Raw genomic sequence first — 23391 nt, 5'->3', positions numbered from 1 at the left:
CTAGATTAAAACGTAATTGGAAAATATTAACAGAATAAATAAAATGCAATACAACATAGACATTGTTAATTTGTGGTTTTCTAAGGTAATTCACAGCTAGCAGAGTTCGACACCATTGGTATAATAAAAATACATTGCATTTGGAATTAAAGTATCTGAGTTCACATCCTAGCTCTGAAACTTACTGGTGGCAAGTTGTTTAGTAATTGAGTTTACCTCTCTGGACTCAGTTTCCCTATCTGTCAAATGAAAGGGTTGGACTAAGGGACACTGAGACATCTATGATCTTATTCCCAATACCCCAGTTCAGAACACATATGTAACAAAGACAGAACAGAATGAAAGGACACCCCTCCCCCCCAAAACAAACCCATCCAGACCTCTCAATACACTGGAGGTGGGGAGTGGGGAGCTCCCCTTAGCATCCTTAGGCTTCTTCCTAGAGACTCACAGAGATACAGGAAAAGCAAATGGTTGGCTGCCATATTTAAGTAAGCAGGAATCTAGTGGTTATGTTGGAAATAAAGGGAAGATGGAAACACAACTAGTATGGGGCAGGAGAAAAGGCAGAAAGGAAAGTACCTGAAAATTACCAAGTAATGTCATTCCAAAGGAAGCCAGGCACAGGGCCACCAAGCCACTCACGTTGAGCCACGGGTTTAAAACTTTGGGTTTCAACTGTATGAAGCGGAGAATTGCTACCACAAGGGCTAAAAATCAAACAAAAACACACAACATCAAATTTTAAAAGTCACAATAGTATACTCTTCTTCAAACTATGTGCACAGAAATGTCCACCGACATTGATGATCGCTGAGAAAATTTCCATTTGGTGCTTGAGTCATTAATCTGTCTTTGGAGAATTGGATTGAATCTGAAGCAGGTAGTGTTAACATATGTGGTTTGTGCATTGAGGGGAAGATAAGGGAATAGCAGCAAGGTAATATCCTTGGAGTTCTCGAAAACAAAGTCAGCGGGACAGGGAGACTTAGGAGACCCTTGTCAGCTGAAGTCAGCTTGATACTTTTTATGCCGTGCTTCACTTGGGGTTCAAAATCTGAGCTCAAATTCTAGCTTTCCCATTTCCTACTTGTATGACCTTGGACAAGTCACTTATGCTTTTATCCTATAGATGACTGGTATTTTTAATATGTTACATTTAATATATTTAAAATGGCACGGGAAAGGTGGTTAATTGGGATTATAAAGAGCCCTGGTGAAGTCTTTTCTCTGTATTTGTCTTTCCCATAAAAGCACTCACAGATGACTAATTATTTTTAAATCATGATTGCTAATTATCAGTGTCCCCCAAAATTCTCTCATGAGCTCTTTTGTCTCCTCAATCTGTATTATTTCATTTGATCTCATCAGCTCCCATGTATTCATCTATCAACTCTATGCCGATAATTCTTAGGATAGATTTACCTTGCCCTAACCTACATGGCACAGTAGATAGAACACTGGGTTCAGGAAGACTCAATCTTCATCTGACCTCAGACACGTAATAACTGTGTGACCCTGAGAAAGTCACTTCAACCTGTTTGCCTCAGTTTCCTTATCTGTAAAATGAACTGGAGAAGGAAACAGCAAGCCACTCCAGTATCTTTGCCAAGAAAACCCCAAAACAGGATCATGAAGAGTCAGACACGACTGAAATAATTGAACAATCAATAAAAACAAAAACATCCAGTCTCACATCTCCAACCACCTTTTGGAAATCTCAAACTGGATGTCCCACAGACTTATCAAACTTAGCATGTCCAAAATGGAACTTATTATCTTTCTCTTCCAAGCCCTTACCTCTTTTTAAACTTGCCTACTACTCTCAAGGGCACCCACCCCCCATTCTCCTTGTCCCCCAGGCTCAAAACCTAGTCACTATCCTCCAGTCCTCACTCTCTGCCCTCCCATATCCAATCTGTTAAATCAACGATATCTTCATAACGTCAGTTGTATATGCCCTCTTCTCTCCTCCAACATTGCCACCATTCTGGGGCAGGCTGTCATCATCTCATGCTTGGGCTACTGGAGCAGCCCACTAGTGGGCCTGCCACAAATCTCCCCTCACTCCACTTCATCCTTCACTCAGCTCTTGGTGATTTTCCCAAAGAGCTGCTCTGACCTTGTCACCCCCTTATTCAATCAACGTCAATGGCTCTCTATTACATCAAGGACCAAATAGGAAATCCTTTTGTAAAATCATTGTAAAGCCCTTCACAACCTGTCTCCTTCCTAACTTTCCATGTACTCCTAATCCATGGACATTGGCTTCCTTGCTGCTTCTCACACAAGGCCCTCCTCCTAACGCTGGGCATTGTCACTGGCTGTCTTCCATGCCTGGGGTGTTCTCCCTTCTTACCTTTACTTCCTGGCTTCCTTCAAGTCTCATAAAATCTCACCTTCTACAAGGGAGCTGTGCTGTTTCCCCTTCAAGGCAAAGGAAAGCTTTGTCCTGACTATATTTTACTTATATGCACTTATTTACATGTTGCCTGCCCCCATCAGACTGTGAGCTCCTTGAGAGCAGGAACTATTTTTTTTGTCTTTCATTATAGGGCTTAGCAGAGTGCCTGGTCCATAGTAGTACATAATATATATAGCATAGTGTATGCTATAATACTAGTATTATATACTACAGTATAGTATTATAGTAGTAGAAATATTATTATTTAATTATACTTATACATTATATATTATTATACATATATAATTATATACAATTATACTATAAATATGTAGTGATATAAATATAAATAATATAGATAAATGCTTGTTGACCTGGTTTGACTTCAATAATCCTTGCCAATGAAGAAAAATAATGAATTACTGATGTTTGAAAACTGGGGACACCATCTCTCTAGGTCCTTGGAGCAAAGAACCTGCCTAAGAAAGTAGGGTTGTGACCCTGAGTTTGATGACCAGAAGGGAACACCTTATGGGCAGTATCTTTCCCTCCCGACCCGCCATATAGCACAACTCAGTTATATTGTGTTTATAGTTCTGTTCCCCGGCTCGGTAGTGAGACACTCCTTGGGGCGGGATTCCAGTTGGGTTAAGGTCATGACTTTGTCCTCCATAACAAGTTTTCTCATTGAAAGGAGCAGGGCCACTGTGTTAACCCAGAAAAGCAGCAAAACTACTCGGGGCTGGTGAGCAGCTCCTCAAAGATCCTGAATTGCTGGGTTTAGCTAGCAATTCACGCATGAACACAATAAAAGCCTGAAACAAAGGGATGCTTAGCCAGTGTCTAAATTGATTTAAACCCTAACTGGATTCAGTATTGGTGGTTTGAAAAGACACAGTTGGCTTTACTTTTCAAAAGCTGAACTCTCTGGGTCTGTACAAGTTACACAGAAAAAGTCACTAGAAATTCCTGCCAAGTTGACCCTAATTATGTGTCCAGTGGAGAACCCTAACTAGGGTGGAGAGGCAGAGGCTTTGTCACATAGGCACTGAAATTTAGAGGGCACTAATTAGCTTTCTGCATTGGTAATGGGGACTGGAGTTTGGCATCTACTTAGCAGGAATGATTAATTAAAATAAGAATCTTCTCTAAAAGAAAAAGAGCCATCAATTTTCATTTTAGCTTTTAGGTCCAATGTTACATTTTAGCAGAAATGATAGGACAGATCTTTCCCATTCTGCTTTTGGTGATCAGAAAAATAACATCCTTGCCCTCCCCACCTCCCCTTTCCACATTCATAACATCTGCATCAGAGGAAGACTTATTGCAAAATTTTCCATCAGCAGTTCTTTTCCAGTGCACGGCCAAATTCTCGTTTCGCTGTTTACCCATTTGTAATTTCTATTTGGGATTGCAGTGGAATGCAGCAATCAATCTTTCCGCGGCAAAGGTTAGGTGAGCAAAGTGACATTATTTAGGTAACAAATAATTCAGCTTTAGTATTACTCCTCACAACCATTCTAAGGCATATAATAACATCCCTTAGGGGAGAGGATGCTTGCTGATGTCTTACTGCTTCAGTGTTTAAGGGAGATCGAGTTCTGTTGGAGTTGTTAGTTTTGGAAGGTAGGAAGAAAGGTGGGAAGGAGGGAAGAAAGGAAGGAGGAAGGGAAGGAAGAAAGGAAGGAAGAAGATAAAAAAGAAAGGAGGAAGGAAAGGTAGGAAAAACATTTATCAAGTACCTACTATGTGCCAGGCTTTACAAAGTAAATTTTACAAATCCCCACTTTACAGTTAAGGAAACTGAGGCAGTGACTTGTCTGAGGTCACAGAGCTAATGTTTGAGACTGTATTTGAACTCGGGTTTCCTGACTCCAGGAATGAAAATAGCCAGTGTTCGATCTTTTGTTTATTTTGTCTAGACGATAGAAGCGCTTGGAATCTGAATAAAATAAGATAAAAAATTAAATCTGAAGAAAAATGTACAGACTCATTTGCAAATGGCGTGCTATGTCATACATGCTGCCAAAGCATGCAGATGGATGGACTGACCAGGTGGTTTGTTGTTTTTTGTAGCCAGTAATATGGACTTTAGGCTGATATAGTGGAAAGAACACTGGTCTCTGGAGTCCTGCCTGTATCACTCACTCACTACCTTTGTGACCTGAAGCAAGTCAGCTCAAGTCAGCCCCAGTCAGTGTCCTTGGCCCTCAGTCTTCTCATCTGTAAAATGAGGGCATTGGATTAGAAGATCTCAGAGGTCCCTTTCAACTCTGGATCCATGATATTATAATCCCAAGCAAGGGATTTGACCAGAGAAAAGAAAAATATTTGCAGCTAGTGCAGAAAATCATTTCGGAAAGAGCTGCGTTCCCCTCCAAAAGAAATGCATCACCCACGAGTCCCATTCTCCCCAAACACTCATTGTGATGAGTTCTGCATGTACCATATGGCACTAAACATAATGAAAGATGAAAAGGAAAAAAAAAGAACACCAAATTCCATCTTAGTGCTAAAGTTGGGAAAAAACAATTCACATCTTCCTACGGGAACAGAGAATGGTTGAAATCCAAGAAAATTAAGGATATGTTTGGTATTGGGAAATTGGTAATACTTTGGTAATTAACTGGAGGCTTTGTAAATGAATCATCTTGCTGGGCTGTTCATCTATTATGATTTTTTTTTCCACTTTTTAAATTTTGGAGGCAGAGTTAAGTGACTTGCCTTGAACTTGACAAGTTCACACAGCTAGTAAGTGTCTGAGACCAGATTTGAACTTCTTCTGACTTCAAAGGCTAGGGCTCTATCCACTTAGCAGTCCCAACTATGATTTTTTTTTTTTTAAAGCAATCTGGGTTAAGTAACTTGCTCAAGGTTACATGGCCAGTTATTTCTGGGTGTGGTACTGAGTATCTGAGCCCGGATTTGTTCCCCAGGTAATCCCGACACTGGAGCCGGTACTCTTACTCGCTGAGCCACCTGGGCGCCCCTGCCCAACTATGATTTTTAAAATAACGCATTGTAGAAAAATAGAAAACATTGAGAATATGGGAGCTATTTTTAAGACCATGGAAGAAGCAGTGACTCCGACATATGGATTAGTAACCTTGTACCCGAGTGAGGATAAGGCAGCCCCTACAAATATCTAATACCTAGGTTTGCACCCAGTAGGACTACTTAATGAGGTATGGGGAGCATGGCTTGGCCATAAGTAGATTTTAAAAGATCTCTCTGGGTCAGCCTGGCAGTTGTGGCAATCTGTTATATGGATCACAGTTATGGACTAAGGCTCGATGCTGCCGGCTGAAAAAGTTCCCTCTTTGAACAGGAATTCTGATTATATTTTGCCAAGGGGTGAAACTGCCAAGTGTTCAAGCTCTGCTTTAGAGAGTGCAACTCCAATGGACTGGCTATGTTGTTCGAATGCGAAATGAATGCTTGCCAGAAAGAGTATTTTATGGAGAACTCACACGGGGCAAACATTGACATGGTGGTCAGAAGAAGTGATACAAGGACACTCTCAAGAACTTTGGCATTGATTGTGTGACATGGAAGACACAGGCACAGGACCACTCAGCATGCCATGCCCACATCAGAGAAGGGGCTGTGCTCTATGAGCAAAGCAGAATTGAAACAGCTCAAAGGAAATGCAGGATGTACAAATTTAGAGAATCCACCCCACATGCTCACACGGACTTTTTGTGCCCGTCCTGTGGTAGAACATTCCAAGCTCAGATCGGCCTGATCAGCCACAGTCGGACACACCGAAACTGGACTCTTGCATTGTGAGGTCATTGTGGTCCTCTTGGAGAATGAAGGACAGCAACCAGCCAGCCAGGAGGTGGCTGCCCTTTTGAGACCTCAAGAGCTCCAGAAATGTTTCTCCCTCCCTCCTATGTTTGCCTGTTCACTCTCAGTTTATGATTTGTCTTTGCTATGTTTTAAGTAATTTCTTTAAAGTGACTACTTTTTCTTCATATAAAACCTATGATTGATCATGAAAAGCTGTGCCTTTAGGTTTGAACCTCGCTGGACAGTCATTATCTATTTGACTATGCAGAATTTTCCTTTCCAACATGGCAGCCACAGCCTTCCTAGGGGTATAATTTTATTAATCAATCTTAATTTCTCAATAAGCAGAATTTAAACTGAATTTGTGGCTTTGGTTTACCTCTAAGCTAAGCGAGGCTTGACTGTCTCAATCTTGCCCAGCCCAGACCTCATTGAAAGAGAGGGAGGGGACAGGAGAGGAAAGCTTGATGTTGGAAGGGGAAGGAGGAAAAATAGCTCCCATATTCTCAATATTTTCTATTTTTCTATAGTGCGTTATTTTAAAAAATCATAGTTAGGACTGCTAGGAAAAAGAGGGTGGGGAGCACAAGGGGAAGTCCTTCCTCTAATCTGAGCTGGCCCATGGGAGAGGATGAGCATGGCAAGGTCAGATTTCCCTCTGCCCCTTTCTGCAGACGGAGGAAGGAATAAAAAAAGTCAATAATGGTCTGCCAATTTTGCCCACAATAGCGACATCTGCTGGTTCTATTTACATGTGCTGGCCATAAGGGAGAAAGAGAGAAGACAGATATCCCCCCCAAAATGGTGTTAGAGGAGAGGCTCTGAACAAGAAAGATTATTTTGGCTACTTCACAGCTTTGCCTAGGACGATATCAGAGGATTCCACCCTGATGCCACTGTTGAATTTTAGACATAAAACTAATAGTATCTGCACAGACCAATTTTTTTTTTCCTGAATTCATTTGCTACATACAGTGAAAAACACTGGAAGGTTTTTCATCTTTACAGCAGGAAGTAAGAAGAATAAAAATGACACCCTTTGCCATATAATTACATTCACATTAAATTGCATTTTTGTGTAGAACAAAAACAAAAAGCTTTTTCAGCATATTGAAAGAACAACACTAAATGCACTTGGCTTGTGCTAAGAAGAATCTTTTAAATTAAAAAAATGTTAAAATTGTTTTTACATATAATTGGGGAAAAATATAAGTTAAAAAGAAGACTCTTTTAAAAGAATATACATTCCCATAAGTAAATAAATCATTTTGTTCTTACCAAGAAATGCTGCCATATTCATCACTTGACTGAACACACAACTTGCAGGAGGTTCATCACCTGCAATACTTTTAAAAAAAGTCTCATTAGAGCTGGGCTAACAGTTTCCTTCCCTATGGGCACATCACTCACCCCCTTCCACAAAGACCCAAAACCTGAAATATCCAATTACCTTATATAGGGTGCGTGTTTCTGACCAGGTTTTCTAGAGAACATAAAACATGGAAACCCAGATAAAAGATCTGACTTTTTAGTTCACAGGTAAGCTTCACCCACTGATGAAATTTTTGCTCAGCTTAAGGAACAAAAGTAAAACAGCAGAGATAAACTTTACCTTTCAGGTGCATTTAAAGAGAAAATTTTGTTATCTTCCACAGCTATGAAGTATCTAGAATGAGAGAGAGAGAGAGAGAGAGAGAGAGAGAGAGAGAGAGAGAGAGAGAGAGAGAGAGAGAGAGAGAGAGAGAAATGAGAATAATTTCTCTTGATTCATGGTTTTATTAGAAAAATGAATGAAATTATTTATGCAACTAACTAATCTCTCAACAGCTATCACTAGATTTCATTTAGCCCGAGGAAACTCAAAAGCTCCACTAATTCTATCTTTGTCCTCAACGTATACCCCTGACCTAGATACATGAAATCGTTCCTGAAAGAGGAAGTGAGATGTGAAGAGAGTAGACCACCCAGCAAGCAGCAAAACCAGGATTAGAAGGGAAAGACCCCAAAGAGCAGTTTGGTTAACTGCCACACATTTTTTGCTTACACTGAACTTTTCTTGTCTTTAAGTTGCTTGAAATCAGGTGGCCATTCCCTAAGAATTGGAGTATGCCTAGCATTCTTTTTGATATTTTTTACATTGCCTACATCCCCCTTCCATTTTTTGCCCTTTCTGGAGAGCCATCTTTTATAACAAGGCATATAAAAGAGAAGGAAAAAAGTTTAGCAAATACTAACCAACACAATGCATTGTTCCACAACCATAGTTCCCCACCTCTACAAGAAGAGGGGCATTCTCATGTCCCTTCTTTAGGGTCAAGTTCGATCATTATTTCACAATCAGTTTTGATTGTCTTGTTCTTTCCATTTATTTTGTTATGGTTATTTATATTGTTTTCCTGATTCTGCTTATTTCGTTTTGTATCAATTTGTGTAGGTCTTCCCAGGGTTCTCTTTATTCATCATAGTCACCAATTCTTACAGCAAAGTAAAATTCCATTATATACACATAACTACAATTTCTTTGTCCATTCCCCAATCAAGGGGTATCTACTTATTTCAAGTTTTTTGCTATTACAAAAAAAAACAACATTGTTCTAAATCTTTGATGTTCCAATATACCATATACCATTTGGTGTTTACTATATATGCCTTTCTTTTTGTTGTTATTTCTTTCTTTTGAACACTGACCTTTTTGGGTTATATGCCTGACAGGAAGATCTCTGGGTCAGAGGAAATGCATATTTGAGTCACTTTCTTAGCCCAATTCCAAATTGCCTTTTAGAATGGTTTTTTTCAGATGGACAGCTCCACCAACAAAGCATTAGTACCCCTGTTTTTCTACAAGCCTTCCAACATGACTATTCCTATCTTTTGTCATCTTTGCTAATTGATGAGTATGAGCTGAAACCCAAGTTGTTTTGATTTGCATTTCTCTCCCTAGTGACTTAAAGCAGTGTTTATTAATTCATTTCAAATAGAGCACTCTTCCTCTGGTAATTTATGTTTTTGACTGTTGCATCAATTTAGACATTATTAGACTAGCTAGTGCAAATAAGCCCTAATGAATGAGAAATATAGGTTTGATTATACCCAGAATGCATATGACCCACCTCATCAGCAGGTGATGAGAATGTATAACCTTCACAAATCAGCTAGTGCTATTTTATATATCTATATATCTCACATATGCATATATACATTATATTTTATACTACTATTTTATATTATGTTATATGCTACTATTATTATATATAATATATAATATATACTCTTATATATTATTACATGAAACAAAGAAAGAAAAAATGCTCATTACAGAGCAATTAGTTACAAAAAGAAATAAAGTATGCTTGTTAAGGGCGAATGTATATCATTAGTTAGAGGCGATAGACAGGGGATATGTCTTTGTTAGTATGTCTGCTTTCACTCAATCAAGGGGAGCTATCTGACAGACTGGATAAAGGAAGGGAGCATTCCAGAATCTGAAATCCACCCTTTTGTGAAGGCAATTAAATCTTTTGTACCAATTAGGGGAGCAAAGAAAGACACTGACAAGAATTAGTTGTTGCCTTTGGTCCCGTCAGTTTGTGCATGGTTCATATACATTAAAATGGTGAATACAGAACTAAATGGAATCAGTTACATTCTCCCGAAAATTCACTTTTGACAAAAGTTAATCAAGAAATTCTCATACGAGATTGGTTTATTGAACGATAAGTTATTGGAAATGTATTTACTTATGTAATTCATATCTGTGTGTATGTGCGATTTCACTATACTATTTAGTGTGTGGAGAAAGCACTGACTTTGGAGTCACAAGCCTTGGGTTCAAATGCTGGCTCTGTCAGTGCTTGTGAAATCTTGGGCAAGAATGGTCATTTCCCTGGACCTCAGTTTCCTCATCTGTAAGATGAACAAGTTTGCTTTGTACCTATCATGGTGGCTCTTGAAGATTTGGATTTAACATTTAACCTCTGCATAGATGACTAGCCATGAATAAGACAATGGGATAAATCCTTGTCCTACCAAGGCCAGAGGAGTAAAAGCTGCAAGTAAATCCATGCATGCATTCATTTATTTATTTAACTTTTTTTGGTAAGTTCTGAGTTCCAAATTTTCTCCCTCCCTTTCTCCAGTCCTCCCTCCCCGAGACGGTAAACAATCTGACATAGGTTATACATGTGAAATCAAATAAAACATTTCCATATTAGTCATTTCGCCTCAAGTAATTTTTTTAAATGTTATCAGGTCATAAAATGTTTTATGTTTAGTATCAAAATTAAATAAATGATCAGTATTTATCAACAAATACCTTGTATGGCGTCTCTTTCCCTTCTCCCTCTTCCCTCCTATATAGGAGTCTAGCAAGGAGAAGGGAGATATTCTGCAAAGCATTTTATAATTCCTTGGGCTTAAGTTTCCTCATCTGTGAAGTGAAGGGATCGCTAAGATTCCTAGCATCTTTACTGACGTCATGAAATACAGGGTAGTGTGCAGTGGGATGGGACAAAGAGTCCTTCCGTGTTCATTTTTCATGTTTATCCTGGTACCTGGATCCCCAGATGCCTGAATGAATGGTAAGCCACTTACACTATCCATAGTCCAGCAGAAGTAAACAGGGTGAAAACAAGGGGTAGAAACATCCACACGCTGCATTTCTTCCCATCCATGCTTGCTCCACTGAAAAAAAAAGGGAAAAGAGACAGATTACTGAGGAATAATCCCCCCCCCCCAACAAATACAATTTATTTTTTTGGTGGTTTTTTGGGGGGTGAGGTTCAACCATATTTATTCTCTGTGGCAGGCACAGTGGATAGAGATCTGGGCCCAGAAGAAGTAAGAAAGATCAAGTCTAATCTTAGACATTCAGTAGCTGTGTGGCCCTGGGCAAGCCACTTAATAAACTCTGCTTGCCTCAGTTTTTCTTGTAAAATGGGCAGCTAGGTAGCAAAGTGGTTAGAGAACCAGCCCTGACTATTGAAATAACAATCATGTTCCTAGAGTTATATGCTACAAACTCTTCTTTTAGCCACAAAGCAGAGAAGCCCATTTCTTATACCTTCACACACAGAAAGCTCTTTCTCCTACTGGAAGTTATGGGCATGGTACCCAAAGCAGGGAATCAGTAATTCCATTGTCTTCTCTGAAGAGATGGAGGGTGAGGCTCCTATCAGGGCCTTTGTCTCTCTGAGGCAGACAGGCAGAATCCCCAACAACTTCCATAACTGTATTTTTGTTATCTTTCAGGATCTTCAGGGAAAACTCAGGTACCCAAGTTTTGTCCTTATGGCTGGCTTTCCGTTTCTGGTACTATTATTAATACTTGAGAGTTCTCACAGTACTGATTGTAATGGAAACAAGTGAATACCACTCACTCTGGCAACAGAAGGAAGAAATGACAAATTTGGAAACTGGAGCATCTCTCAGGAAACTGTTCTGAGCAATCCCCTCAGAAGAGAGTAAAGATCGATGTAACAGACCACAGTGGCAGGGACGGAACTCCAAGTCAGTTGTGCCAGAAAATGCTTAAGGAATTACATGTCAAGCATTCTGGGTATTACAATAAAGATCTCACTTCTCCCTCCTCCGCAGGAAAAAAAAGCCACAAAGGAAATGAATAGAAATCTAAATGGGTTCAGAAGCAAGGATTTATAAAAGGCTACAGTCATTGAATGGGAAGGGAAAAGGACAAGCAAGCTCTCTTTTTCTTTGTCTTTTTCTGTCCCTCCCCCCCTCCCTCTCTCTGTCTCCATCTGTCTCCCTCCCTCCCCCTCTCTCTGTGCCTCCCTCTCTCTCTCTCTGTTACTCTCTCTGTCTTCCTCTGTCTCTCTCTCTGTCCTCTGTCTGTCTGTCTCTGTCTCTCCCTCTGTGTCTGTCTGTCTATCTCTGTCACACACAGACACATGTCCTAATCTCTTTTCTATTTGAAATGGAAAGCAGTTTATCAGTAGTGTTTTCTAGATGCCCAAATTCTGCTCCTACATGGCATCATCCAGTGAAAAACACCTAACTCCATGAAATAACACCATGTCTGAATAGCATCCTCTGGAGATCCCGTGATTAATTAGCATTTTCTTTTTGGTGGTGGTTGTAGCAATCATGAGCCCATGAATAACTTGTTGAAAGACTCAAGATGCTTCTCATAACCAGCAGCACCCTGAAAAAGCATGAGCTTTCAAAGACTGGGGCTTCTCTGGGGCCTCAAGACACATTGGCCAAGCTCTAGAGTGTGACCTGGAGGGCATGAAGCTTTAGGCTACAGTGGCCGCTAGCCTGGGCAAGTAGGGACCTCCTGGGATCCCACTGTGCTTTGGAAAGATCTTGGTTCAGCTCAAAATAGCCATGAAAGATTCCAGAAAAGATCCACTGGCCAACTCAGGCTATTCACGAGCCAGTCATGTTATCTTTGTAATAAGTCTTACTTTAATTTCTACACATATCTTTGTGGGTTAAATGTCAGTGATTTTCAAATGTTTTGATTTCAAGACTCCTTCACTCTTTTTTTTTTTTTTTGAGATTATTGGGGTTAAGCAGTTTGCCCAGGATCACACAACTGGTGAGTGTCTAAGGCTGGATTTGAACTCATGTCCTCCTGACTTCAGAGCTGCTCCTCTTCTACTATGCCACCCAGTTGTCCCAGGACTCCTTTACTCTTAAAAATGATTGCAAGGCCAATCTTTGAAGAAAGCCTTACTTTAATTTTTGCATATATCATTAGGACAGTGATCCTCAATTATTGAAGACCCCAAAGAATTTGTGTTAATATGCATTATATCTATCGATGCTTATGTGATAGAAATGAAAACAAAATATTTATTAATCAAGATAATAAAATAATTTATAATGGTAATCAAATCATTAATAATTTAATTAATGAAAATGGAAATATTTATTGATTCATTTAAAAATAAATTTGTTACATGTTAACACAAATAATATATTTTATGGAAAATAACTATATTTTCCAAAAGTAAAATAAGTAGTGAGAAGAGTGGCATATTTTTACATATTTTTGCAAACCTCTTTAATGGCTGGCTTCAGACAGTTGGATTCTAATCTGCTTCTATGTTTAAACTAGTTGCGAAACAATTGTTTTAAGTGATACAGTTATGGAAAAGAGAAAAATATTTTATTAGGCAAATAATATCTTAGTATTATTGTGAAATTGGTTTTAACCTCATGGATCCACTAATAAGGTCTGGGGATCGCCTGGGGTACTCGAAGCATACTTTGAGAACCCCTGCTCTAGGGGGAATGAAAAGATTTTAGAGTCACTTTGAGGCCTCAAAATATTAAATAGTGGCATTAGTCTATACCAGTGTAGTCTGTTCTATGCCACTCAGGCCCAGGTCTAGAGATCATGAAGCTGTTAGAATGGGTGGGGTATCCCAATATATAGAAATGCTAACTTCTGTTTATACACTATCTCTAAGAGAATGACATCAGTAAAGAGAAGACAAAGTTATCCTTTTCTGGCAAATGCCATGATGGTGTACTTGGAATATAAAGTAAAAGGGATTGGGTCCAGCAATAATACTTACCTCAGGGCAAATACTATAAATTTGCCACTAGATGGTACCCAGAGAGTTGTTAATAATAATAGTTAGCATTTATAGAGGGCTTTAAGTCTGCAGAGCACTGCACAAACATTATCTCATATAACATTTAAGCCCTGGGAGGTATGTGTTTTGATTATCCCCATTTTATAGATAAGACAATCAAGACAGACAGAGGGTGAGTGATTATTTTCCCAGGGGTCCCACAGCTAGTGAGTTTCTAGGGCTGGATTCTTCTTGATTTCACGTCCAGTATTCTATCCACTATCCTACCTAGTACATATTGTTAATAATGATGTTCTCATCAATGGTTACTCTTGGGGAGATAAATATATGTCTATAAAGTAGAACAAGTAATTTTTTGAGCAGTACCTGAGCTCACTGTGTGAAACCACACAGTCTATTTTAACACTGAGAATCAGACATCCTACAAATCATTCACCCAACAGCTATTTGTGCTTGGCCAACATGGAACAGTCATGAAGGATTCGCTGATTTGGAAGTAATAGAAAGTCTGCCATTCCTCAGTGAAGGACCCTGGGAGATGAGATTACATAAATTTGCTGTGGTCCCACCCGGCAGGGTCGTAGGATTTCCTCCAGCTCCATTCAGTGGCAGTTGAATAGGAGTGAAAGAGGTGGATGAATGGTGAGGGTTGAAGCACTATGCTAAGTGCAAGCAAGACTGTCCCTGCCCACAAGTAGCTTATATTCTAATAAGGGAAGGCAAGACATAAGGGGAGCTGGGAGGGGTGGCAGCATTCTCACAACTTTGAGTTGGAGATGTCTAGAAGTGATATGAAGGCCTGGTTCCAGGCAGGATAAAGTGAAAACTCAGCCATCAGATACTGAAGCACTGGAGGATTATATATATATATATATATATATATATATATATATATATATATGATTTATATGATTTATATAACATAGGATGTACAGACAGAAAGGACCTTACACATCATCTGCTCAAATCTCCTCAATTGATAGGTGAGGAAACCAAGTTGATGACAGGCCAGCCATGTGATTCTGAAGTTGTTGAGAAAGAAGGAAAATGCCAGTTATTCCCACTCAGTCCACTACTGGGTTAAAGGAGTTAAGATCAAAGTATAGTAGGAAGAATATTTATAAGTAAGGGGTATAATACAAGTCACAAAATAAACAAGTAGATTCTCGGCTGCAAATCTAGTATTCTTTTCACCATATGAGCTATGGATGTGAGGGGCAATGTGGTGTAGTGGATAGCAAGACAACTTGACCCACTTAATGTATTACCATACTACTCCCTTTTCTGAGACTACAAGTTGCAGAATGATTATAGATCAGTATTAGTTGAGGGAATTATTGAGAATTTCCTATGTCAATGAAGTCACATGTCCAAACCAAAACCAAAAAATGAATAAATTCTCATTTATATGATGGGATTACATCATATACAAAATGCCCTAAGTGAATTAAATGACAAAGGGAAGAATAAGATGGAGGTGTTGCAAACTTTCATGATAACATTTTGTCATTTAGATTTGGTTTAAAGAGATATCTTTACGTTGCCGTGACTTATCCAAATCAGTTAGCCAACTGTTTTAAATAGTATTTCATTTTTTCCTAATTACATATCAAGAAAATTTTTAGCATTCATTTTTACAAGATTTTGTGTGGATATATTTCCTTGGGATTTTACTTAAAATGTTTGTTTCATTATTCATCAGAGATATTATCTATAGCTCCCTTTTTCTGCTTTATCTCTTCCCGGTTTGGGCATCAGGACCATGTTTGCCTCATAAAAGGAATTTATCTACTTTTGAAAATAATTTCCATAGCATGAATATTTAAGTGTTTGTTAGAATTTGCTTATGATTCCATCTGACCCAGTGGAATACTTTAGCTTGTTGAGGAAGAGGAAATTACTCTAGGAACGTTACTTACCCTCTAACATAAATGCTCCTCCAACAATCTCATGATCTTTGTTCTTTTAACCCAATTGTAGATTGAATTGAAATGGCTAACAATTTCCTATTCTTTTTCATTCAAGCATCTCTTGGTTGGCCTTCCTACCATGTCCACTCTCTAATACCTTTGTGTTCAGACATCCTTGAGGCAGAGGAAATTTTGAACCCCAATGCCTAAAAGACCATAGATACTGATTAGTCCAGAGCAGTTACCCTCAAATGCTTTTAAATGGAATTTTAAAAGGTCAGGTATAACTGACCAGCCACAAAAGTTTGTTAGTTCTTGAAATATTCTGCCAAGCCTGTTTTAATTCCAAATTCTGAACAGCCAGAAATGACTGCTTGGCCCTTCTGACAAACTGACATATCAAAGGTAGTGGGGCAGTGTTTCTCTCTGGCTTAATTTGTCCCTCATTTACTGAAAACTTTAGGTTTGAGGTTTGTGGGGAATTCTCCAAAATAAAAATTTTGTAAGACAACGCTGATAAAAACTTGATGTGCCACATCAGTTAGACCATGTTCAGTTTTTCTAGGGAGGGAAATGACTTGAAGAAAGTTTTGAAAGATTCTTTACTACCTGTGGACATGGCCCTTTTGGCTGTTCAGTGTTGTGCTCTCTTTCCTCAATGTTGACCTCTTCCTTCTGAAAGTTATTAGGATTGAGCTCCCTGACACATACATTTCTTTATTTGAAAGGGAGGGGGTGGCGGCCAGGTGGCTCAGCGAGTAAGAGCACCAGCCCCAGTGTCAGGATGACCCGGGGATCGAATCTGGGCTCAGACACTTAGCACCACACCCAGAAATAACTGGCCATGTAACCTTGAGCAAGTTACTTAACCCCGATTGCTTAAAAAAAAAAGAAAGAAAGAAAGGGAGGGGAGCAGAATAGATTAATTTAGGACTGGTTTCCTACCCTATGTAAGTTTCCTACACACTCCTCTGAAACTGGCACAACTCTCCCTGTTGCTGTGGACTGAGTGCTACTTATTTATAACTATATTTATGCATATATTTATAAATCTCAATTCATTTATGAACATTTATTTCTTCATCAATTATATTGACATTTATTCATATTTCTTTAGGCATATATTTATGTTTATTAAAATGTATTTTTATATTCATTTGTTTATGCATATATACATTTATTTATATATTTCCTTATCTATTTTTATGCTTATTGACTTCTATTTATCAACCTATTCATTTTTACTCCTTTATAAATATTTAATTTTTTTAATTTAACTTCTATTTCTTTCTTTATATATTTCTTTATGTTTATTCAGTTACTTTTTTCTCTTTTTTCTCTCTTTCTCTTCTTTCTGTTCTTTCTCTTCTTTCTTTCCTTCTTTCTTTCTTTCTTCCTTCCTTTCTTTCTTTTTTCTTCCTTCCTTCCTTCCTTCCTTCCTTCCTTCCTTCCTTCCTTCCTTCCTTCCTTCCTTCCTTCCTTTCTTTCTTTCTTTCTTTCTCTCTCTCTTTCTTTCTCTCTTTCTCTCTCTCTCTCTCTCTCTCTCTCTCTTTCTTTCTTTCTTTCTTTCTTTCTTTCAATCTGGGTGGATCATTTTCTACATTCATGGTTTCTAAGTCTGATAATCTTTATGCAATAATCCTTCTGAGAACATAGGCATTAATAACATATTTTTCTTTTCCTAAAATATTTACATGCTCTCTGACAGTAAGCACTATCAAAAACATTCCAGAAATACTATCATATGTACAATAGTTCCTTTTAAAAGTCTGTTTTCACCCCAGAGGGAAAAGATGTTCTAGGTGCCCTTCTGGGAAATTCCAACCCTGTGGTTTTGCTTAGATTGATTGTATTCTCTCTCTCTCTTTTTTTTTAAGCAATTGGGGTTAAGTAACTTGCTCAAGGTTACACAGCCAGGTGTTTCTGGGTGGGTGCTAAGTGTCTGAGCCCCGGATTCGATCTCCAGGTCATCCCAACACTGGAGCCAGTGCTCTTACTCGCTGTGCTACCTGGCCGCCCCTGATTGTATTCTCTTGAAGGACAGTACATTTCTACTCCAATCAGACTGACCTTTTAGAGTGCTTAGTAACTGCCTAGATGCATTTAGAAGTTGATGGAGTTTTTTTAAGATTATGTTGCTCGAGATAATACTGCATTTTCTGAGCAAAAAATGGGTTTTCTCCAGTATTATCTTGACCCCTTAGCATGCATGTCCATTCAATTGGCAAAATAATTATAGGGAAAAGAAAAAAAAGTCTCACTCAGCATATATTGAATTTGTTTTTTTCATCACCCACATCTCCTACCACCCATAATTCCTTCCTGTCAAGATTCTGGACCTTCTTCTAACTCTTCTAGTTTTCCCATGAGGAGAGTCCCTTCATGTTCATCCACTAGTTTTGTCATCATTTTCACGATCTCCATCCTTTTTAGGGCAAAAATCGTTGCCCTTCCTTGTCTCTTCTACCACACTCTTCTGTCTTTCTGTTGAACTCTCGTCCCCATGTTCTCCCCTTCCCCTCTTCCTTCCACTCTCTTCCCTAGTTACAGGATAATGGATTTAAGAAGTCACATGGAACATTGACCCTCTGAAACATCTCTAATAGTGAATGTGCTACAAGCAATGCAACACTCTCCTCAACTTAAATCCTACTAGGTAACTAAGTCCCTTCTAGAATACATATGTGTGTGTGTGTGTGTGTGTATAAATGTATAGAGAAACACACAAATTAACTATTATCTAATATACTGGTATACTAATTTACTAAATTTGGTGCCTTAAAAGAACTAAGATGTCTCTCAATGTGTCTGAAACATACATTGTCAGGTCCATATAGTTGAGTGTGTTTATACACAATACACATATGCACATATGTGTGTAGTATACACACATATAAATACGTATACATAGACATACACATATTTTTTTTTGCCTTTTTTTGGAAGGGAAATTGGGGTTAAATAACTTGCCCAAAGTTACAGGGCTAGTTGTGTGTGTGTGTGTGTGTGTGTGTGTGTGTGTGTGTGTGTGTTTGTTAAGTGTCTCAGGCCAGCGCTTTACTCACTGCTCCACCTAGCCGTTCCTAGACATACACATATTATATTTAGTGAATTACTATACCAAAATGCACCAAATAATAGCTAATTTTCCCCAGAGGAGTAGCGTTATTTCTCCATAGGTCTGGGGGAAAAAAAATCACAGTGAGTGACTGCCTTATCCAAGAAGATCCAGCATAATGTATAGCCAATGCTTTTTTTTTTTTTTCAAAGAATCAGTAGTGATTTGCAGACTCTTAAATTCCATTAGTACTCACAACATTCCAGGGAAAGAAATCAGGTACAAGGATTATCTGTTAATTCCAACCCTGGCAGCATCTAACCACACTTCAATACTGTAGAAATTTCATTTGATTTCTTCTGAACTTTTGTCATATTCAATTATTTTACATGGCCAGACATTCATTAGTGCTACACCAGGTCATTTTGCAAAGGGTGTTCCTGGCTAAGGAATGGACTCAATTTAAAATTCCTGTGGCCCCAAACCATGGACTGCAATACTATTACAATAGTCTTATCTGGTCACAGCTACAGGTGCCAGAGTGAACACTGAGCCTTCATGATGATTAACTCCTAGTTACTAGGCTCTAGGAGAACTGCCAACAGATACTGTTCAATGAGAGCAAGGTAACTAGCCTAATGACTCTAAAACCATTAAGTTGAAATCGAAAAATGCACCACCAATATCTGACTATTTCCCTCATGCCTGCAGTGCTCTCCCTCCTCATTTCCATCTTCTGTCTTCTCTGGCTTCCTTCATGTCCCAACTACAAATCTCACCTTCTATGAGAAGCCTTTCCCAATCTCCCTCAAGGCTAATGCCTACTGTATGAGAACATCTCCAATTTATCTTGCCTGTATCTTGTTTGTTTGCATATTTCCATTAGATTGGGAGCTAGCACCTTGAATGCTGGAACTATTTTTGCCTTTGCTTATATTCCTGGTCCTAGCCTAGTACTAGGCACATAGGTGCTTAGTAAATGCTTGTTGGATTGACTTGACTTGGAGTCCTTAAATAAAGTAAACACAGGGAAAATATATAAGGATTTGAGAAGCAAAATCAAACAAGAATAATTATTGGTGGAACACTAAGATTAAAGAATGCCAGTTCTAGGGGTGGCTAGATGGCACAGTGAATAGAGCAGGGGCCCTGGAGTCAGTAGGACCTGAGTTCAAATCTGGACACTTAACACTTACTAGCTGTGTAACCTTGTGTTATAGGAATGGAATGGAATTTTTTTTTTAAAGCAATCGGGGTTAAGTAACTTGCTCAAGGTTACACAGCCAGTTATTTCTGGGTATGGTGCTAAGTATCTGAGCCCGGATTTGATCCCCAGGTCATCCCGACACTGGAGCTGGTGCTCTTACTCGCTGAGCCACCTGGCTGCCCCTGGAATGGGAATTTAAGGTCTTCCCTGCCCCTAGGCCATTTGATATGCTTAAGTGCACCTGGAGCCTGCGGTGGGAGACTCTGAATATACTGAGTATACTCTGAAGTTCGGGGTGCTGACCTTTTCCCCTGAACTAGGTAAATGATATGTTTAATTGATTAAAGCAAGATTGTTAACCCATTTTGAGTCGCTTTCCTTTAGAAAAGCAGATATAGGAACCTGTGTTGGCAGCCACCCTGGGGATGCTGGAGTGCTTGCTGCTACACCTTGGGCAAGTCACTTAACCCCAGCTGCACTGCCCTCCCCCTCCAAAAAAAAAAAAGAAAAAAAAGAATGCCAGATCTACACCTGTAACCATCAAGTAAAATACAGTGATATGGTGTCTTAACCAAAATTAGGATGTTATTAACAAACTCAAATAGCAGCAGCTTTTTTTTCTCAAAGAAGACCAAGACCTGATGATTTCACTTCTTCAACAGAAATGACTCTAAATGAAAAAGGAGGCAGAGTAGTGCCATATTTCAGTAAAGTTAATCCAAAAACTTGAATTGGTGAGCATGGTAAAGAATATTGAATTAAGAATAGTAACAATGATGATGAGAAGCAAAGGAAAGGACACATAAAAAATCCTTAATGATTCCCCAGGAAGATCCCTGATGAGCTCAGAGTTAAGAAGGGCATATATCATTATACCTTTTAATAAAAGTAGGTATATGAAATAAAAAAGAATGTAAAAGAGAGACACAAAATCCATAAGAACAACACTGGGAAGTACCAATCCCAGAATAAGTTAAAGGTCAATAAATAATGAAGATTACAAGAATAACCTTTAAAAAAAGCTTTTGAAAGCTTGTGGTAAAAAGAACAAAGAAGGGCTAATTTGAGTTCCCAGAACAAATGGTGTCATGTGAATTACAGAATTTTAGAGTTGGAAGTTACCCCCTAATGACCATCTCATCCAATGTATGCCTGGAAAGGAATATACATTAATACATTGGCCAAAATGTGGGTCAACTAGTCTCTATTTGAGGACCTCCAATGGAAGAAGGAACTTACTAACGTTCGAGACAGTCCATTGCTGTTATGGATAACTCATATTGTCAGGAAACTTTTTCTTTTTTGAAATAAAGAATAAACTGGATTCTTTGAAAGACAAAAGTATTGAAATTTCAAATGAAAGATAAAAAGAGGGTTAGTCAATTTCCATTTTGTTTCTATCAAGGAGGATTATTTTTAGATTGGATAATTTAGAACAAATATGGAACTAGAGTCAAAGATGAGAAACAAACAGCAAATCAAAATAGATTCAAGTGATTTGGTCTCAATAAATTATATTTCAGGGTGGTTATAATAATAAATAATAGCTTATATTTATCAGCATTTAAAAGTTATGAAGCTCTTAGAATAATAGAATGTTAGAGCTAGATCTGAGAAGTCATTTAGTTAATATATATTTCAAATACTTGGGTGGATTGATGATCTCATTGATGGTCTATTCCCAACAACAATGGAGACTGTAACCCATTCATACCTTCCCAAAGCTGGTCTATATGTAGATTATCCATTGAACATACTGGAGACCTTCCACTAGTTCCCTTGATTTTATGTGGGCTACCAATGAAACACGGGGACAATGAGATAGGAGAGGGTTCACATGTCTTCATTATCAAAGAATTGAGGACTTCTCTGTCTTTTTCTCCATCTCTGTGTTTCTGTTTTCCTCTGTCTCTTTGTCTCAGTCTCTCAACATCTCAACATCACTCAATTTCTGATCGAGTCTTCATGACAGTGGAGAAATAAAAGGTCCTTAAAAATACTGAACAATTTCTCAAAGACAGTCCTGCCCAGTTCTCTTCTGCCACTCAACTCGAGGTGCCTATTAGGTCTGGGTGACTGTCATTCTCTAGATGCAGTGGAAAGAAAGCTGGACTTGGAGTCGATAAAACGTGAGTTCAAATCCCTCTGTTGACTATGCCAAATTCATGTACATAAGCGTGGATCTCATTTTAAAAGCTCTTCAGTGATTCAGGCTTGATGAGTTAGCATGGAGCCATCCATAAACAGGAGCATATGGGAGTTACTCCTACCAGTTCCTAGCATTTGGAAGAACCGTTCAAACTTTAATGTAATGTTCACTACTTGTTTACCAGTTATAAACCTAACTTGCACAACTATGAGAATGTTGACAAGGATATCTCTATCCTGTTTTACTCAAATTCTATGTCCAAACCTGGCATGGATGGGATGCCTTTCTCCCAATTTATTTTTGTACCTCCAGACTGCTCTCCTTTGTCCAATACGATCAGGTGACCATCTTTTGGCCACTTAGTGGGGATGCCCTGGGCTTCACCCAACCTGAGATTCCCCTGCTAATGTGTCATTCTTGACTCTCAAGAGTGAGGTCTATCAAACAATGAGATTCTGTATTTCTCCATGCCTCTTTTGCATATTTGGGTATCAAACCCTATTAAAAACAAGATACTGGAAGAAGGGAGCATCTCAGATCATGAGAAAGATCTGAAGTCCACTTGATTAGAGGGGACCATGGGCCCTTAAATAAAGTGCCATTGGCTCAGAGCTCTGCCTCAGTCTCTTTTGGTAAAAACTGGAATTGGGTGAGAGGTGAACACCAAAGATGGATGAACAGCCTGTAAGACTGATTCCCTCCTCATTTTGTTGATATGGGGTTTTTTTGCTTTTTTTTTTTTTTTGGAGGGCAATTGGGGTTAAGTGACTTGCCCAAGGTCAAATGGCTAGATTTTTTTGTGTTGTGTTTGAGGCTGGATTTGGACTCATTGATATGTTTTAAATTCTGTGAGTTTGGGTGGCACGTGCTTGGGAGCCTGAGATCTAGCTGCTTTCCAGCCTCCCCAGCTCATCGCTACTCAGACTTCAGATCTCTTCAGGCTCTTACTGGTTTCTGTCTACCCTTTTGCATCCCAAGCACAGGACGACTTGAGGCTGTTGTCTTTGTTTTTGGCTTTTTGGAGGGGGGAAGGCTGGATAATTGGGGTTAAGTGACTTGCCCAAGGTCACACAGCTAGTAAGTGTTAAGTGTCTGAGGCCAGATTTCAACTCAGGTCCTCCTGACTCCACGGTTGGTGCTCTATTCACTGCACCACATAGCCACCCCTGAGGCTGTTGTCTTGTGTAGGTCAGGATGAGACACCGAGGATCACTGTTGCTTTTCTTCAGCACTATTGAGTGTTACTTTGTCTCATGTCCCTTTAGACATATATGCTGAGTTGTATATGGGAGACTGGTCTTTTCTGTGA

At 39.0% G+C, this 23391-nt stretch overlaps 1 protein-coding gene across 4 annotated transcripts in view; it reads right to left on the bottom strand.

Moving 5' to 3' along the window:
- TMEM150C (transmembrane protein 150C) overlaps positions 1 to 23391 on the bottom strand; it is a 66980-nt gene that overhangs the window by 13969 nt on the left and 29620 nt on the right. For 3 of the 4 annotated variants that reach the window (XM_069092468.1, XM_069092476.1, XM_069092481.1), the window contains exons 2-6: positions 10787 to 10876; positions 7809 to 7862; positions 7647 to 7679; positions 7475 to 7542; positions 583 to 710 (exon numbers count right to left, since the gene is read on the bottom strand). In XM_069092468.1, coding sequence (XP_068948569.1) covers positions 583 to 710; positions 7475 to 7542; positions 7647 to 7679; positions 7809 to 7862; positions 10787 to 10866 — 363 coding nt within the window. In that variant the 5' untranslated portion in view covers positions 10867 to 10876. Of the gene's footprint in view, positions 1 to 582; positions 711 to 7474; positions 7543 to 7646; positions 7770 to 7808; positions 7863 to 10786; positions 10877 to 23391 lie in introns of those variants that run through there. The other variant, XM_069092491.1, reaches the window with a different exon arrangement.

The sequence above is a fragment of the Petaurus breviceps genome, unplaced genomic scaffold (assembly GCF_028583685.1).
Source record: "Petaurus breviceps papuanus isolate PSGF00001 unplaced genomic scaffold, PetGlider_PUasm1.0 126, whole genome shotgun sequence".
Classification (NCBI taxonomy): Eukaryota; Metazoa; Chordata; class Mammalia; order Diprotodontia; family Petauridae; genus Petaurus; species Petaurus breviceps.
This window is presented reverse-complemented; position numbering and strand designations above follow the sequence as displayed.